General features: G+C 44.5%; 1 protein-coding gene across 24 annotated transcripts in view; it reads right to left on the minus strand.

The window, feature by feature from the left end:
- The window catches only part of LOC145523678 (uncharacterized), a 106,192-nt gene that overhangs the window by 19,227 nt on the left and 68,108 nt on the right, over positions 1–18,857 (minus strand). For 5 of the 24 annotated variants that reach the window (XR_014066833.1, XR_014066824.1, XR_014066819.1 and 2 more), the window contains 2 exons: positions 14,873–15,012; positions 10,416–11,273 (listed from right to left, as the gene is read on the minus strand). Coding sequence is in view for 3 of the 24 variants with exons in the window: in XM_081534413.1 (XP_081390539.1) it covers positions 3,162–3,172; positions 3,720–3,952; positions 4,770–4,887 (362 nt within the window). In the remaining 21 variants the exon portion in view is untranslated. Of the gene's footprint in view, positions 1–114; positions 213–2,474; positions 3,173–3,719; positions 3,953–4,769; positions 4,888–8,464; positions 8,697–10,415; positions 11,274–11,397; positions 13,856–14,872; positions 16,084–18,857 lie in introns of those variants that run through there. The other 19 variants (XR_014066832.1, XR_014066844.1, XR_014066843.1 and 16 more) reach the window with 10 other exon arrangements.

Genomic DNA, 18,857 nt, shown 5'->3' on the forward strand with positions numbered 1-18,857 from the left:
AGGGGAGGGTGAGAGGTTGGGGTATCTGGTAAGGGCTGGGTGGTGAGTGTCAGGCAGGGTCAGACAGAGGAGAACACATGTTGTGGGCCCATGGGACCAGGGGACAAAACCTACCTCACACCCACCTTTTGCTGAGGGGCTGTGCAGGACAGAGAACGGCATAGAGGAGCCAGCTCTGGGTCCTGCCAAGGGGTCCCGGGGACAAGGGCAGTCTGCAGAGACACAGAGCAGTGACGTCATAGGCAAATGCTCCAATCAGGGAAACGGAGGGTCAGCACTTTACACCACTCACCCCAGGAGCCCCGCCCCCAGCCAGCAGCAGTCTTGTGTTCCTGATGCTGCCATGGGCTCCAGGCTCCTCTGCTGTGTGACCCTCTGCCTCCTGGAAGCAGGTGAGTCGTGGACACAGTGTGGGAGCTTCTGAGATGTCTTTGCCCCCCTGAGATAGAAGCCTGGCAATGAGGGCTGCAGCAGGGGGCTTCCCCCTGCTCTGCCCTCAGCTTCCTTCTGTCTCCTCCCCAACAGGCCTGGTGGATTCTGAAGTCATCCAGACCCCCAAGTACCTGATCAAATCAAGAAAGCAGCAAGTGACTCTGAGATGTTCTCCTGAATCTGGACACCGCTATGTAGCCTGGTACCAACAGACCCTGGGCCAGGGCCCCCAATTCCTCATTCTGTATTATGATGGGAACGTGCGTACAAAAGGAAGCATGCCAGATCGATTCTCAGGTGAACAGTTCAGTGATTCTCACTCTCAGATGAACCTGAGTTCCTTGGAGCTGGCAGACTCAGCTGTGTATCTCTGTGCCAGCAGGCAAGACACAGCCTTGCATGATCAGGTGCCTCTGGTACAAAAACACTCCTGCCCCAGCTCAGGAAGTCATTGCCAGGCATTGACTACCAGCCAAGGAAACCCAGGTGCTGGTAGAATGGACAGCCTTTCCCAGACATTCTTTCCTGATATGTTTTAATGCTCACAATGATATACGAGATAAGTATAATTTTATCTGCTTATTTATCTAAGGGGAAGTGACCTGCCCAGATCTCATATTTCTTAAATGTTAGAGCAAGGAATCCTACTTGAGTCTGACCTTATCACTTGTGGTCCTCATCACCCCCACAACTGACCCCTGCCAGGAATGATGCGTCATCCACACCTGTGACGTGTGGTCGTGCTCCCGGGAACCAGCACATCAGGAGGTCACCACAGGTCCACAGTCATGTAACAAGGAATAGGTACACAATTTTTAGGGTCCCTGGTTTCAAATACCATTGAGAATCTGAAGAGAGTAGAGCCCTGCAGCAAGCGTGGGGTCCTGCTACGTGTGAGATGATGCACAACAAGATAAGAGTTTGAGGAGCTCTATGATATTTGTTACTCAATTAATTCAATCCCCACTTCACAAGGAAGTGTTCCCATGGAATGGATGTCTCACATAAAATCAGAGCACTTTTCGTTTAACCTGGAGTCTGCCACCTCTCTCTGCATCCCTCCCACATACAAGTTCCCTTGTCATCCGCTTGTGTGTGTGTGTGTGTGTGTGTGCGCGCACGCACGCGCGCGTGCCCTCAGTCACTTCAGTTGTGTTCGACTCTTTGTGACCCCACGGACTGTAGCCAGTCAGGTTCCTCTGTCCATGGGATTCTCCAGGCAAGGATAGTGGAGTGGGTTGCCATGTCCTCCTCCAGGGGATCTTCCCCACCCAGGGACCAAAACTGTGTGTCTTATGTCTCCTGCATTGGCAGGCAGGTTCTTTACCACTCTCACAGTCTGAGAGAAGCCCACGTCATCCATGGTGCCGGGCAACTGGCTTCTCTCCACAAAGAACGGCGAGTCCCAAGCTTGAGGTGGTTCTGCTTGCTGCTCCCCCTCCCACTTCAGAAACTGCAACACTGCATCCAGTGAACAGGATGGAAATGTAGATGCATCTGGCAGGTGACCTGTCTGTTGGTGAATTGATAAGAAATAGAGCCAAAGGATTCCTCAAGTGTGGATAAGTCTGACCTGCGGTTGGGGAACCAGATGCCAAAAGAATCATTGCAGGTGGGAGGATACCAACGGGACTGTGTTTAATTAACGAGAGTAGAAAGGGACACTTTCCCAGGTGGCGCTAGTGATAAAGATCCCGCCTGCCAATGCGGGAGATGTATGAGACTTGGGTTCAATCCCTGGGTCTGGAAGATCCCCTGGAGGAGGAAATAGCAGCCCACTCCAGTATTCTTGTGTGGAGAATCCCATGGACAGAGGGGCCTGGTGGGCTACAGTCCATGGGGTCGCAAAGAGTCAGACATGACTGAGCAACTAACACTTACTTAGACACTTGAAGAAGTATTTGGGGTTCATGAGTCATAAAGGGCAGCAGGAAGCCCAAAAGATTTTCCCGAGCTTCAACACTACAGAAATATGCAGGTGGAAGTAATATACGTATGAATGAAGAATTATCTCTAGAAAAAGTACATAAAGTTGTAAACTGTTTACAGAAAGATTACAACAAGGTTTATGTCCATTGATCTGGATGGGTCTCCCTGTTGTGAACCGTTCACTTAGGTTCATTTCTGATTTGAGCCTCTGGGGGAAGGGGCGTGGCCCCCTGAGTGAGAGGTTGGCTCTGGGGCCTGGCAGGGACAGTGACAGCTCAGAAGGACTCCCTGGAGAGCCCCTCTCCCCTCTCATCCGCACTCAGACCAGAGCGCCCTCCGCCTGCCCGGCCCCCACCATGAGCCCCTGTCTCCTGGGCTGTGTGGTCTTCTGTCTCCTGCAGGCAGGTGAGTCCTGGGGGCAAGGTGCCCTTCGGAGTGCCAGCACCAAGCCTGTCCGTGTGACTGCAGCCTGAGTCCTCCTTCTCCACAGGGGCGGTCCATGCTGGTGTCACTCAGGACCCCAGATTCCAGGTCGTGAGGACAGGACAGAGCGGGACACTGAAATGTACTCAGGATCTGAACCATGATTATATGTACTGGTACCGGCAAGACCTGGGACACGGGCTGCGGCTGATTCATTATTCATCTTTCACTGACACCACTTACAAAGGAGATGTGCCCGACGGCTACAACGTCTCCAGATCAAGCACAGAGAACTTCCCTCTCACGCTGGAGTCCGCCAACTGCTCCCAGACATCTGTGTACTTCTGTGCCAGCAATTACTCCACAGCGCTGCAGGGTCACCTCTTCTCTGTGCAAAAACATGGGGGAGGCCCTTGTAGGCTCCTAGCACTGGGAGTCTCAGGGCTTTGATGCCACGTGCCTGCAGTGTGACCCTAGGTGTGTGGTCTGTGCTGGTCCAGACTTCACTTCAGGCCTTGTGGACATGTGTTCACCATCCATCTCTGTCTTTCTCTGCATCCTCCCTGTGAGCCAGGAAGATGCTTCTCTAGCTCCGACTCCTGGTCATCACCTGAGCCTGAGACCTCCAGGAGGACAGGTTGTTGGAAATCAAATACTTCTACACCCTCTTGTCTCTCCCTGGGCACTCCATTGCTGTCTTTCTGAAACTTCTTCATCAGTCTGGCTTTCATGTGGTTTCTGATCTCGCCCGTCTTTCCAGAGGGGGCAGAGTCTTTCCACTCTTCATCTCTCTGGACTCAGATCCCCTGTCCTCTCTTCTTCAGTCACGCTGCTCCTCCCTCACCTGGGTCATGTCCCTGCCCATCTCAGAGACACCAAAGATACATCCTGTGCCCTGCAGAGGGATCCTGCCTTTCCTAGTGATTAACTCCTACCTGTGATCCCAGTCAAGGTCCCACTGTGTGGTCGGGCATGTCCGGGTACACCTGTTTCCCAGATGAACTGTGAGCACAGGTGGGATGTCTTTCTTCTGATTTCTGAGTCCCAGATTATGAACTTTTCTCTCCTGGATGTGGTCTCCGTCTTACTCAGAAGCAGGGCTCTGACTCCCGTGTGTGTCTCCTCCTTGAGCTCCTGTGATGATGGGGCTTCACAGGCACTGGGACAGCTGGTCAGTGTGACAAGACCAGTGGAGACAGTGGGATGTAACATCCTAAGTACCTTCCTGGATCCAGACCAATACAGACACAGAGCTACAGAGCACCCCCCGCCTGGACTCTACAGCCTTATTCTCCACCCCTCACTCATCTCTGGTCCTGCTCCCTCCTCCCCCTGAAACAGAGGATGTTCGTAATGACCGCTAGCCTATGAACAAATGAATTTTGAACAAGCAGATGCTCTGATAGCAGTGAAAGTGAGAACTACATTACTTCTGCAACATAGCCTCTTAGGTTTCCAGAAAGACAGAGTTATTATTGTATTGATATATTACACACCGGTATTTTAAAGGTCAGTGAAATTGGGTCTTCTGTAAAGAAGCTCTGAGGAACCTGTGTTTTAATGAGTGATGGACTTAGACGAATGTGAGGCTCTGCTGAGGGCTGTGGAGATATGAAGCTGCATGGAGATTGAGGAACAGGGAGAGGGCAATTGGTCCTTGACCCGCAGAAGGGAATAGAAGGGAATAGAAGCTTCCAGCCCAGATCTCTTCCCGGGATCATTTCATCCCTTGTGTCTCTGAATATGTCGGTGGCTTCACCAGGCTTCTTGGGCCAAATCGGGTCGACACCTCCATTGCCCACCCTTGCCTAAGAAGTGAATACCATGGAGCCTGTATGACTATGGGACCATGTGGTGGGGTGGTGGACTGGGACAGAAATAGGGGTGCTCATGGGAGACTGTGATGTGCAGGTAAAACAATGAATTCACCTCCTGGTATCTGGCTTTGGGGGCTTCCCAGGTGGGACTAATGGTAAAGAACCCACCTGATAATGCAGGAGACTTGAGACGCAGGTTCGATCCCTGTGTAGAGAAGATCCCTGAAGAAGGGAATGGCAGCCCCCTCCACTATTCGTGCCTGGGAAATCCCATGGACGGAGGAGCCTGGGAGAATAGGGTCACAAAAAGTCAGACACAACTGAAGCGACTTAGCATGCACACATCTGACATTGGAGGTGCTGTTGACCCTCTGAGTGAAAGTGCCCTGCAGGCAAGGGGAGATGAGGATGAGAAGATTAACGTAGAGATGCAACAACATGTGAGCCCTGTGGGAAGGCAGCCCTAAAACCCACACGCTGCTTGTGTTAAAAGGGGAGCTTGCGCACGTGCGTGCCAAGTCGCTTCAGTTGTGTCCAACTCTTTGCAACCTTACAGACTGTAGCCCACTGGGCTCCTCTGTCTAAGGGATTCTCCAGGCAAGAATATTGGAAGGGGTTGCCATGCCTTCCTCCAGGGGATCTTTCTGAACCAGGGATCTAACCCACGTTTCCTGGGGCTCCTGCATCCCTGGCAGATTCTTTACTGCTGAGACACAGGGGAAGCCCAAAAAAGGGGAGATTATAAATATTTAAATTAGTCATCTATGTATGTTATAATATTGGGCTGGCCAATACGTTCGTTCGGGTTTTCCTGTAATGTTTTGTGGAAAATCTCTAATGAATGTTTTGGCCAACCCAATGTAAATTACATGTCCCTCAAGTCATGGGCATTGACAGAGGCAGTGATGTCACCGTGGGAACTGCCCTATGGGGACAGGTGACAGCCCCCTCTGCTTATGCTCACAAGGACCCTGAGCTGGTGAATCTCCCATTGCTGCTCTGTCCCTGCCATGGGCTCCAGGCTCCTCTGCTGGGCGACCCTCTGTCTCCTGGGGGCAGGTGAGTCCTCAACAAACCATGTGGTTCCAGTGTGTGTGTGTGTGTGTGTGTGTGTGATAATTACAAGTAGGCTCTACATGACTGTCCCCATTTCTGTCCCTACAGGTCACACAGGAGCTGGAGTAGTGTCCCAGTCCCCCAGGCACAGGGTCACAGGGAGGGGCCAGGCTGTGAATCTTAGGTGTGATCCAATTCCTGGTCACCAAGCCCTTTACTGGTACCGACAGACGCTGGGGCAGGGCCTGGAGTACCTGACTTATTTTCAGGGCAAGGAGGAACCAGATAAATTAGAGATGCTTAAAAACTGGTTTTCTGCTGAGAGGCCTGAGAGTACGTTCTCCTCTCTGAAGATCCAGCCAACGGAGCCCGAGGACTCAGCCGTGTATCTCTGTGCCAGCAGCCCAACCACAGCATGGCACAGTCACCTCCTTCCTGTTCACAAACCTCATCCTTCTCTCTCCTTGCAGCTCCCAGAGACCCTAAATAGGTTGCTTTTTGCTTTTCACTCACCAATATGTGGTGCTAGTGGTAAAGAATTTCTGCACAATGCAGAAGACCCCAGTTCCAACCCTGGGTCAGTAAGATCCCCTGGAGAAGGGAATGGCTACCCACTCCAGAATTCTTGCCTAGAAAATTCCTTGGACAGAGAAGTCTGACGGGCTATAGTCCATGAGGTCACAAAGAGTAGGCACAACTGAGCATACACACCCCCCCAACAAAAAGAGGTAGATTTGGACTCAGCTGTTCTTTGGATAGAAAGAGACCATCGATTAACTCCTGAGATACTGCAGCCATAAATGTTGGTGGACAGAAATCGTTAAGGCTCATTGGGTTCTAGCATTCCCAGAGCCAGCTCAGTGCTCCAAGGCACGGACCACAGGCTTCTATGGGACCTGCATGTGGGTGCCCACACATGCGACTTCAGCTGCCTGTGTTCATAGTGAGTTCCCCTGCGCTTGTTGTTGGCAATTGGAAAGTTTTTGACTACCTCCTCAGGCACATTCTTTCTTGTAAAGCCTCTTCCATCCCTGTCACGGGTGACACTAGCAGTAATGAAGCCGACTGCCAAAGCAGGAGACTTGAGAGACTTGGGTTTGATCCCTGGGCTGGGAAGATCCCCTGGAGGAGGGCCTGCAACCCACTCCAGTATTCTTGCCTGGAGAACCCCATGGCCAGAGGAGTCTGGCGGGCTACAGTCCATGGGGTCACAGAGTCAGACACGACTGAAGCGACTGAGCACACACGTCCCTGTTACATTGCAAGTTTTCCACAACGTAGCATCAAGACTATTTTCCTGTTTGAAGTAAAATCCTTACTACTTCTCGGCCAGTTAGCTGACAAATACAGTGTTGAAAACAGTAAGACTGTATTTCCTTTGCCTCATTTAAGCAACCCACTTTCTCTATTTTGTTTTCATGTTTTCACTGCTGCAGTCCTGACAGTTAGACTAAAGCATACTTTCACAACCTCTCCACTTTCATCCTGATTCCCTGAATAAATCTGTTCTCTAGAGGTTGTTGTAATTCACACCCTAGGCTTTTGATATGAAATAATTTCCCTGAGGCCTTTAACTCAAGAAGACAGGATATTTTTCTAATGCCCCATTCATTTTTATGTGTTTGCTATATTATATATTGTTATACATATTGGTTATAAATATAAATACCTGTATTGTAAATAACACCTTCTATCCATCTTCACCCACAGATGAATCTATGAAATCTAAAGCCCTGGTCAGAGTGGTTGTGATTATGGGTCATGGTTTCTGGGAGTCCAAAGAGATAACCAGATAACTCTGGTGGGTCAGATAGTAAAGAACCCGTCTGCAATGCAGGAGACCTGGGTTTGATCTCTGTCTCGAGAAGATCCCCTGGAGAAGGGAATGGCAACCCACTCCAGTATTCATGCCTGGAGAATCCCATGGACAGAGGAGCCTGGCAGGCTACAGTCCTTGGAGTCCCAAAGAGTGGGACAGGACTGAGCTACCAACACGTTCACTTTTCAAGAGGTAACCCAGCTGTCAGACTGGGATTGAACGACATAGCCTCGGCCATGATGGTGGCACCCTGAGCTTTGCATAGCAGGTAAAGGGAACGACAATCGCCCCGAATCCACTTATTAGAAACTGTAGTCACTCAGGACACCAGGGCTCTTTCCCAAGAGCATGAGTGCCCAGAGGAGGGGGTTTTCCTGGTCTTTGATTGTGGTATCAGCAAAGCTTCCCTGGCTCTGTTGCTCTGTGCCTCTGGGGAGCAAGGAAGGCCAGATACACTGAGGATTCCCTGCCCTAGCAGTCCCATTTGAAGGACTCCCTTTTCAGATTTTCGTCTTCAATTTTTTCCCCCCATTTTCCCCCTTTTTGCCACATGAACCTGGCAGATTCAGCTTCCTTATAATACTGTTTTGCATCACTGTTTTCATATCTTCCAACTCCACTGCTTCTTGCAGAACCACCTGTTCCCTCCCTGCTGCTCCAACCGGCACAGTGTTAGGTCAATCGTTTAGTGGAGACGGTTCCTGGCTGATCTCAATGCCATCCATCCTTATCTCCCCACCAGATTCTGCCCCTCCGTGATGGCTTATGGCTTTATAAGATGTTCTTTTTTGTTTTTACATTCCAAGTTTACTTTTTATTCAGACTCAGTTGACCCCAACTCGAAGGCAATTTCATTATCTTCTCAGTCCTTTGCTGATCTATATTTTGGAGTTAACACTGATTGTCTCTCCCTCTCTTTTTTTTTTTTAGCAGTTTTGTTTATCTTTAGTAATGAAGATAAAAGAATCTCCTTATGCTTCATCTTCTGTGTTTCTCTTACCACCTTTAATAAACATTTTCTTTCATTTCTCCCGTTCTATTCCTCTCCCTTTCAGAAGACAGTTTTAAGAAGGAAGATCTCAGATCCCAGAGATTTGTGTCTATTGGGAATTTGGCAATCCTAGTCTCGCTTTCTAACTTTGAAGTTCTTGTTCATAAAAAAGCAGATTGAACTGGATGTTTTTTTGATCTACTACAGCAATAAAGGAGCTTGATTTTCACTGCAAAAAAAAAAAAAAAGGAAGATCTCAGTTGGACTATAACTGCCAGATAATGAGATAGAGGTTAAGTAGAATGGAGATTGCCTATTAAGTGTGATAAATCAAAGGGATAGTTAGGGTTAGAATTAGTGTTGGGATTAGAATTGAAGGAAATTGAGTATAAAATGTGATCACGCAGACATTTCCCAGCACCCCTTTGACCACTGCAGAAGAAACAATGGTGAAGCTTCAGTTATTGGCCACAAGGTGGCACTGTGATGCCACTGGGATCTAAGGGGCTCTGGGCAGGGTCTGGGAGAGAAATCTGGGAGGGAAAGTGTTAAGAAACACAGGCAGGGATCCAGCACTAGGCAGCTGTTGAAGAAGTTTTCAGTTATTTCCAGGCTACCTAACAACTATGGAAGCAGTGGGAGGCCCCTCTACACCTTAATGAGATCAGCAGTTGAAGGGTTTGGGCAAAGCAGCTTTGATGTCAGGCGGGGGCAGGTGCAGACAGAGGAGCAACTGTCTCAGAGGAATACCGGGGGCCCAGGGGCTGAATCCATGCACCCCAAATTCAGTACACTGCAGCCCCACCCATCTCGCCCGCAGGTGGCCCCACCCATCTCGCCTGCAGCAACATCTAAACCAGGAGGAGCTGATGTGCCTGAGCCAAGTCACAAGGAACCCTGGGAGAATCTGCAGGGGTGGGGGGTGACATCCCAGGCAGGCCCGTCTGGCCTTTGGAGAAGAGCCCCCAGCTCCCTCTCTCAGACCTGTGGATCAGAGCATTTATCAGGGACAGTCCTCCTCGCCCTCACCCTGCCATGAGCCCCAAACTCTTTGCATGATTCTTTGTCTCCTGGCATCAGGTGAGTTTGGAACTGGCTGAAACCTCTGCAGGGTTTGCAGAGTTCCAGCTCTAAGCCATCCCTTTCCTTCTCAGACCCAGGGTACTCTACTCACTAAGCTTTATCTTTGCTGTGTGTGTCTGCCTCTCCGACATGACCGGTGGATGCATCAGTCACCCAGAAACCAAGAGACCATATTATACAAACAGGCAACAAGATGGTCCTCGAATGTTCTCAGCATATGAACCACTTGAGAATGTTCTGGTACCGGCAAGACCTGGGACAGGGGCTAAGGCTGATCTATTATTCAAATGGTGTCCGTGACACTGGCCAGGGTGGGGGTGGGGGGTAACAGAGGGATGCTGTATCCCTTTGAATCCGAAGCAAGAAGGAGCATTTCCCCCTGACCCTGGAGTCAGCCAGCACCAACCGGACCTCCTCGTACTTCTGTGCCAGCAGTGAACCCACAGCATGGAGTAGCCAGCTGCTCTCTGAACAAAAACGCCAGCCACAGGCATGAGGTGGACCCTTCTTCCTGAGGTCAAGTCTCACCAAAGGGAGAAAACTCCTCATTTTGAAGATCTCATGCGATTAGTGTGAACTGAGCTCCAGCAGCGTGAAGTGTGTGTGTGTGTTTGCTCTAACTGAAAAAGACACATGACCTCATTGTTCACTGCAGCACTATTTAAAACAACCAAGACATGGGAGCCACCTAAATGTCTGTCAACAGATGAATAAATGAATGAAGATGTGGTACATATATAAATAGAATATTACTCAGCCATAAAAAGAATGAAATGATGCCATTTGCGACAACATGGATGGGCTTGGAGATTATCATAATAAGTGAAGTCAGACAGAGAAAGACAAATATATGATATCACTTTCATGGAATCTAAAAATGATAAAAATGAATTTATTTACAAAACAGAAATCGACTCACAGACATGGAACACAATCTTACGGTTACCCGAGGTGATAGCAGGGTGGGAGGGAGATATATTAGGAGATTGGAATTAATATCTACACACTACTATATATAAAATGGACAACAAGGACCTACTATATAGCACACGAAACTATATTCTATGTCTTGTAATAGCCTATAATGGAAAATGATCTGAAAAAGATTAGGTATATGCATATATAACTGAATCACTTTGCTGAACACCTGAAGCTAACACAACATTGTAAATTAATTATATCAATACTTCAATTAAAAAAAGTAAATTCAAATAGCACTTAATGTTACATCTTTCGATTGAGAATATTCTGGTAATTGAGTAAAGCTAAGGAACAGTAGCATCCAACATGAAATTCATGTTTCTCTTTCTTTTTTTAAGCAGAAAGCACCTAGGCAGCTTTAAATTCCCTGAGTGATCTGAGCTCCCCCATCTTGAAACTGTTACATAAAACTGCTTAGGGCTCACTGCATACCAGGCAAGAATTCTTCAGAGAAAAAAAAAATCTCAGTAATAAATTATAAAATACACAAGTAACAAAACACTTAGGAGAAATGTTAGTAGATGCGTCAAACAGCCACATTATACCCCAAGATGATCAACTGCAGAATTATCAAAATTGGATGACAAACTAAGTCTCTCTTGTGGGCACACGGCAGTATTTTGCATCTTCTCAGGTTACGAGGTCTTCTGAGGTCACAAAGACCATCTCACGTTCTCAATATTTTATACATGTGACTATTCCTATAGTCTCTTACTTGTGTGTGATTCATTTCTAAGTTGAACTGCATGGAACACAAGCATAAAATTGTATGACTCCCATTTGTATGCAATTTGTTAATTAAGAAAGAACTTCATTTTTATCATCCATTTGATTTGGATTAAAATCTATGAGCTTTTCAATTTTTTTTTGTAAAATATAAAATTTTTATTGGGCAACAATTTTATTCACCCCTAGGCCATATCCCTCCTTGGCTCCTTTCAGGTGGAAGTCCACACACTTCACGTGGGATCCACTGACTCCAAGACTGGGAGTTCACAGCTGGGGTTCACAGGAAGGGCATACCCCAAGTACTGCTCACCCCTTGACCTTCTGTGTCATATACACCCTGGGACAGGGGAACGCCAGTTGACCCAGGACCTGATCACAGACAAGAGAGCAGGCTGCCTGCTGGGTGAACACTCCACTCACTAATTGGCCAATCTGCTGAAAGTCTAAATGGTGAAACTGATGTATAACCAATTTTGACAAGTTATGGTGTTTACAGCAGTTCAGGATGCTTGGAATGATTTCAACAGTCTTTGGGGTTTTTTCTTTTGAAGTTTTTGATTGGCTACAACTTTCTTTCAGCCATCAATCCTCAGCTGTTTCTGGGCAAACTTGTCAGTCCAGCTTATTTTGAGGTCAAATTTGGATGTTTTGTATTTCAGTCACTGAGGACTTCTCACTTCTCAATATTTGATGCGTGTGATTGTTCTTGTCTTCTCTTATTTGTGTGTGGTTCACTTGTAAGGTGAGTTGCTTGGAATACAAGCAAAAACGTGACCCCTTTTTCCTGTGTAATTGTGTATTTATGTTTTAGGAATACTTCAAGGTGTAATTAATAGGGAGAAAATGCTCTAATTAATATACATAATGCTCTAATAATACCTAAATATACAAAATAAATACAAAATGCTCTAATATAATATACGCTCAGTCATGCCGACTCTGCGACCCCATGGACTGTCCATGAAATTCTCCAGTCCAGAATACTGGAGTGGGTAGCCTTTCCCTTCTCCAGGGGATCTTTCCAACCAAGGGATTGAAGCCAGGTCTCCCACATTGCAGGCGGATTCTTTACCAGCTGAGCCGCAGGGGAAGCCCAAGAATACTGGAGTGGGTAGCAGATCTTCCTGACCCAGGAATTGAACTGGGGTCTCTTGCATTGCAGGAGGATTCTTTACCAATTCAGCTATCAGGGAAGCCCACATTAATATACATATTTCTGGGTAAGTTTTGACAAAGGCATATACCAATACAACCATGATTGAAATCAAAATAAAGAACATTCCCTTCACCCAAGAAAATTTCCTCGTGCTTCTTCCCGATCAGTTCATTTCCGAGAAAACTACTTTTCTGATTATATGACTATAGTTTTGCCTAATAGGAAATACTCTGTTTTGATTGACCTCTTTTTCTCAAAATTATTACTTTTTATAATTTTATTTCATTGATTTTATTTTTGGCTGTGCTGGGTCTTCATTGCTGCGTGGGCTTTTCTCTGGTTGTGGTGAGAGGGGGCTATTCTCTAGTTCTGGTGTGCAGGCTTCTCATTGCGGTGGCTTCTCGTTGCTGAGCATGGGCGCTAGGGTGCATGGGCTTCAGTAGTTGCAGTGTGTGGGCTCGGTAGTTGTGGCTCACGGACTCTAACACACAGGCTCAGTAGTTGTGGCACACAAGCTTAGTTGCTCCAAGATACATGGGATCTGCCTGGATCAGGGATCCAACCCGTGTCTCTTGCTTTAGCAGACGGATTCTTTACCACTGAGGCACCAGGGAAGCACGTCAAAATTATTATTTTTGAAATGTACTCAAATTGTGTATATCAGTACTTTTTTCTTTATATTACTGAGTAGTAGTCTATTGTATTGGAGAAGTAAATGACAAACCACTCCAGTATTCTTGCCAGGAAAATCCCATGGACAGAGGAGCCTGACGGGCTACGGTCCATGGGGTTCAAGAGTCGGACACAATTTAGCAATTAAACCATCACCACCACCAGTCTATTTTATCTCACAATTTGCTTATCCATCCTCCTATGGATGGATGACTAGGTTGTTCCAGTTTTCAACTCTTATGAATAACACTTCTCTGAATATTCTTGTCCATGTCTTTTCGGGTAAATGCATTCATTTCTCTTAGGTATGAGCATAAGAGCGGAATTATTGATTCATAGGGTAGAGCCATGTTTGACTTAATTAGAAGCAGTTGAACAGGTTTCCAAAGTGGCTGCTCCAAGCGTAGGGGTTCCCCTGTACCTCCATCCACACCAGTATTTGGTATTCTCCTTTTTATTGTTAGCCGTTCTATTGGGTCGGAGAATGGCACCCCACTCCAGTACTCTTGCCTGGAAAATCCCACGGATGGAGGAGCCTGGTAGGCTGCAGTCCATGGGGTCGCTAAGAGTTGGACACGACTGAGCGACTTCACTTTCACTTTTCACTTTCATGCACTGGAGAAGGAAATGACAATCCACTCCAGTATTCTTGCCGGAAGAATCCCAGGGATGGCAGAGCCTGGTGAGCTGTCGTCTATGGGGTCGCACAGTGTCGGACACAACTGAAGCGACTTAGCAGCAGCAGCAGCAGCAGCAGCAGCAGCATTCTATTGGGTTCATAGTGATGTCTCATTTACACTTCATTAATCAGTAATGATATTTACTTTTTCATATCTTCCTATCTTTTTTATAACGTGCCTGCTTTTAAATTTGTTCATATTTAAAAATCATGTTGCTTTATATTACTGATTTGTAGAGGATATTTTTATATCCTAGATAGGAGCCTTTTGACCATTAAATAGATTGAATCTGTCTTCTCCCACTTGGCTTGCCTTCTTGCTTTTTTCATGTTGCCTTTTAGTAAACTGAAGATTTAAATTTTTTAAGGCCTAATTTATCATTTTTTTCTTTTTCACTTGGTGGCCTTTGCATCCTGTTTGACTATCCCAAAGTTATTATCCTTTCCTTTCTATTTCTTTCTCCACTGCTTCACTTTAATTACATCATTCCCTGCTCCTTGCTGTCAGCTGGAAATGACCAACCTCCAAAATGACGACTTAAACATCTCACTTTGCCCACAGTTTCCTATCCTCCCACACCTATTCTTTGGCAATACCAGGATCTCCTATCCATTGGTAACTAGCCTTCCTTTCTTCTATTCCTTAGGGTCCTTCCATATTTTCATCACCTCCTGATAGAGTAGATTTGATGATGTTACTTTCTTTTAACATTTCCTTGCAAATATTTCTTCTTTGGCCATGACCTTTTAGGTTGCCCTCACATTACAGAAACCCAAACCAGAGTGGATGCATTGATCTCTCCTTTTCACAACAGCAGCCGAGAGCTGTCAGAGTAAGTCACACCTGCACAAATAAGTATCTAACATGAAAAATTGAGTCACTAACCTTACCTGCTTTTACATCTCTGTTTTGAGATACCAGTTAGCTCACTTGCTCACTTTCCAAAACACTATTCCAAACGTTTAAAATGCTTTCCACTCTCTGTAAAATGTGTCCACTTCTTGCCTCTTAATTCAAGGGTGAATCCTACAGCAGAGGGCAGCGCCCTTCAAGGGGGATCTTTGTGGGGTCCCTGGTCTCTACCGAATATTTGAAGAAACTCACCCTGCTGTAGACTTCCTGAGTAGAGGTAGGTGAGGAATGGAGTCCGACTTCCCTGGATCCCCTTCAGAATGTCCCGAAGTCACACTATTTATTTTCACATGGCATATTCCTCTCTGCTTCTGCTGCCTGTCTCAGCAATGCTAATTGCAGAACATTAGAAATTTTGTTACTGCTAATTGCAGAATGTTGGAAATTTGTCATTGCTAATTGCAGACAGTTAGAACCTTTGTTACTGCTAATTGCAGAATGTTAGAACTTTCTCTTTTTTTAAGGCAGAATACATTTTCCGAGCTCATTTTCCCCTTTTCGCCTGGCTACATCTACTGTTTTACCCAGCAGGGTGATGGCAGGTTGAGGAGGATCAATGAAGATTCTATACATAAAGGTGAGACAGGGTTCAGGGAAACCAGTAAAGGAAGGAGAAGCATCCTAAGGGTGGCATAAGTGAGTGGCTCTTATCCTCACAGGCCTGAAAGTTGGTGGGGAAGGTGTTTCCTGGGCAGTAGGGTGCTGTAGTTTAAGGAGCCAGGTCTGGCCTTTGGTAAGAAAAAATAGCTAGGATGAAATGTAGGGAGGAGAAGGAAGCCGCGGGGTAGACATTTATTATAAACTAGGACAGTCGTGCCCTGCTTCCCTTCACTCTCCTGCCATCATCTCCTATAAACAAAACTCAATCTAGAGGAAGCCCAGTTACTGGAATCCATAAAGGTCAGAATCACAGGGTAAGAAGGGGTCTGTAGGGATAAACAGTAACTCTCCAGAACTGAAGATGGGCTTGAGGATAGTAAACCCCAAGTTAGCCAGGTCCCTGCCTGTGAGCGGATCAAGGCTGAGACTTGTTTCTGGAGGACCTTCACTCCCAAGAATTTATAGACAACCCAGGCCCCCTGCAGACCCAGTCAGATGGACTAAATCTTAGAGTCTCTGCATCACTGGCCAGTCAGGACAGGGGGGCCGCCCAGGAAAGGAAAATATCCAGACAAGGCTTGGTTTGAGACCCTCCCCCTCGTCATGGTGGGTGGGCTTCAGCAGGGAGACCCGCGAGCAGAAGCCTTGGTGCTAAGGAAGGTGACGGGAGACAGGGCTTCCTGGTTGCTGGTGGGGGTGGTGGCGAGGGCAGCAAAGGGGCACCCGTCTCAGAGAAACATCAGCACAGCTGTGTGGGGACAGACGTCGCCCTGAGCCACTTCCTGCTTGGCCTCCGGAAGTCTGCAGGGTGAGGGCAAAGGGGCGGGGTTATCACAGGATAATCCTCCAATCAGAGAGAGCGAAGCCGGAACTCCGCTCTCATTCAGAAGGACCAGACTCGGAGCGCCCGGCGCCTGCTGCCCCACCCCGGGCGCCATGGGCTCCAAGCTCCTTCCCTGGGTGATGCTGTATCTTCTGGGAGCAGGTAAGTCCCGTGGACAAAGAGATGGTTGCCCTTCGAAGCTTGCCGACTCCCGAATGGGGGTAATCATCAAGCTCTCTCCGGCACTCATTTGATCTGTGGTTCCCACAGGCCCTTTGGAGGCTGAAGTCACCCAAACTCCAGGACACCTGATCAAAACGACGGGACAGACAGCGACCCTGAGATGTTCTCCTATGTCTGGACACAGCAGTGTATCTTGGTACCAACAGGCCCGGAGTCAGGGCCCCCAGTTCCTCTTTGAGTTTTATGAAACTCGGCAAAGAGATAAAGGAAACTTCTCGAATCGGTTCTCAGCAAAACAGTTACACGACTTTAGCTCTGAGCTGAACGTGAACTCCTTGGAGCTGACGGACTCCGCCCTGTACCTCTGTGCCAGCAGCTTGGCACAGCTGTACTGAGCCACCCGCGCTCTGCGCACAAACCTCTCTGCCTTGGCTGGAGCAGTGACAGAGCGGTGCAGCCTCCCACCCAGGTTTCCCTCCTCCAAGGGATGTTTTTAGCCGCTTCAAATTTGCTTCTTGTGCCCTGCTGAGCTCAGAGCACTCCCGGGGAAGAGCAATCAGGGTCTCTTCTGTGCACTGAATATTTCCACATCTCCCAGCATCAGCCAAGTACTGGGGATCATCAAAAGAAGGAGACACCTGAGCCCTTCGCTTGTGCTGGAGTCTCTGTACATATCATACCCTTTAAAGCTCTGTGACAGTCGTGCAAATCAAATATTCTTCTACCCACTTTATAGATAAAAGAGCTCAGGGACATTAAATCATTTCCCCAATGTTTCATTATTTAAAAGAAGCAGAACTGGGAGACAAACATGTCTGTTTACAAAATCCATGCTTCCTCCATACGCCCAGCTGTTTCATCATTAGCCTCTCTGCCCCCATCAGTGAGAGCAGAGGCAGGGCTCCATCTTCACGTGTCCTGCTGGCCAGCAGTGGAAAGCTGATACCTCATCGTGGACATCACCATGGCCTCCTCCTTGGCCACACTGAGGAACATAAGATTTCACACAGATTCATTCTCATTTGTGTGCACCCCTCTCATCTTTTTTTCAGTCTGTAGCTCACGTCTTCATTGTTTACAGTCTGTTTTGATGGATAAAATTTAATGCGACTGACATTATAGCTTTTTTGTGTGTCCCAACTAAACAAATGCTTCCTCAAACAAGTGCCTGGAAATATTATCCTTAATTTAGTCTAGTAAATTTAAATTTTACTTTTCATAAGTAATAATAAAATATATGTGAATATTTATATATATATAAAATAATATATATATTTACTATGTTTAATATATATTAATATATATTATATATGATTTATATTTATTTATAAATATAAATGAATTTATATTAATTAAATATATTGAAATTATACTTATATAAATATATAATAATATATGATATATTATAATATATTTGATTATATATTGTATATATAACTATAATATATAATATGTGTACTATATATGATATATAAAATATATATAATATAATATATAATATATAAATATAATATATATAATATATAATATATAATATATATAATATAGTATATAGTATATATAATATATAATTATATATTACATATATCATATATAAAATATGATATATATTATATATATTACATATTATATATATTAATATATAACATAAAAGTAATATGTATAATATGTAATATAATATATATTATTTATAATATAATATATATGTAATATATAATATAATATTTTTAATTAACTATAATAGATAATATATATCATATTGTATATTGTATTTAATTATATATATTATATATATTATATAACAATATAATATATAGCAATATATTATATATGAAAATATATAATATATAATACATAAAAATATATACTATAATATATGATATATATTATATATGATATTACATATTATATCATATATCTCATATATAACATATATGATATAAATATATTATATATATTATCATATACATATATTATACATAATATACATATATAGTTATATATAATATATATTATAATATATCATATATGATATATTATATATATTATACATATTATATATATTATATATGTATATAATAAATATACAATATATATATTGTATATATATATACAAGTATATATAGTTATATATAATATATATTATATATCATATATATGTCATATTACATATAATATATATGTATATAATCAATATACTATATATAGTATATATATACAATTATATATATAATATATACAATATATGTATATTATGTATATATAATATATACAATATATGTATATTATGTATATATAATATATACAATATAATCAATATACACATATATAATCAATATATAATCATATGTATATATATCATTATATATATTATATATTATATGTAATAATTATATATATTTATATATTTTCATATATATGATATATAATATATACTATTTATACATATATATTATATAATGTATATATTTAATATTTAATATATATTTTTATTTATATATGTTTATATATAGAAATAAATATATGTTTTTTCATGTAAGGAATTAAGTAGAGATCTGGGACTATAAGGAA

The sequence above is a fragment of the Giraffa tippelskirchi genome, chromosome 10, assembly GCF_054371585.1.
Source record: "Giraffa tippelskirchi isolate mGirTip1 chromosome 10, T2T-mGirTip1v1.2.pri, whole genome shotgun sequence".
NCBI classification, from domain to species: Eukaryota; Metazoa; Chordata; class Mammalia; order Artiodactyla; family Giraffidae; genus Giraffa; species Giraffa tippelskirchi.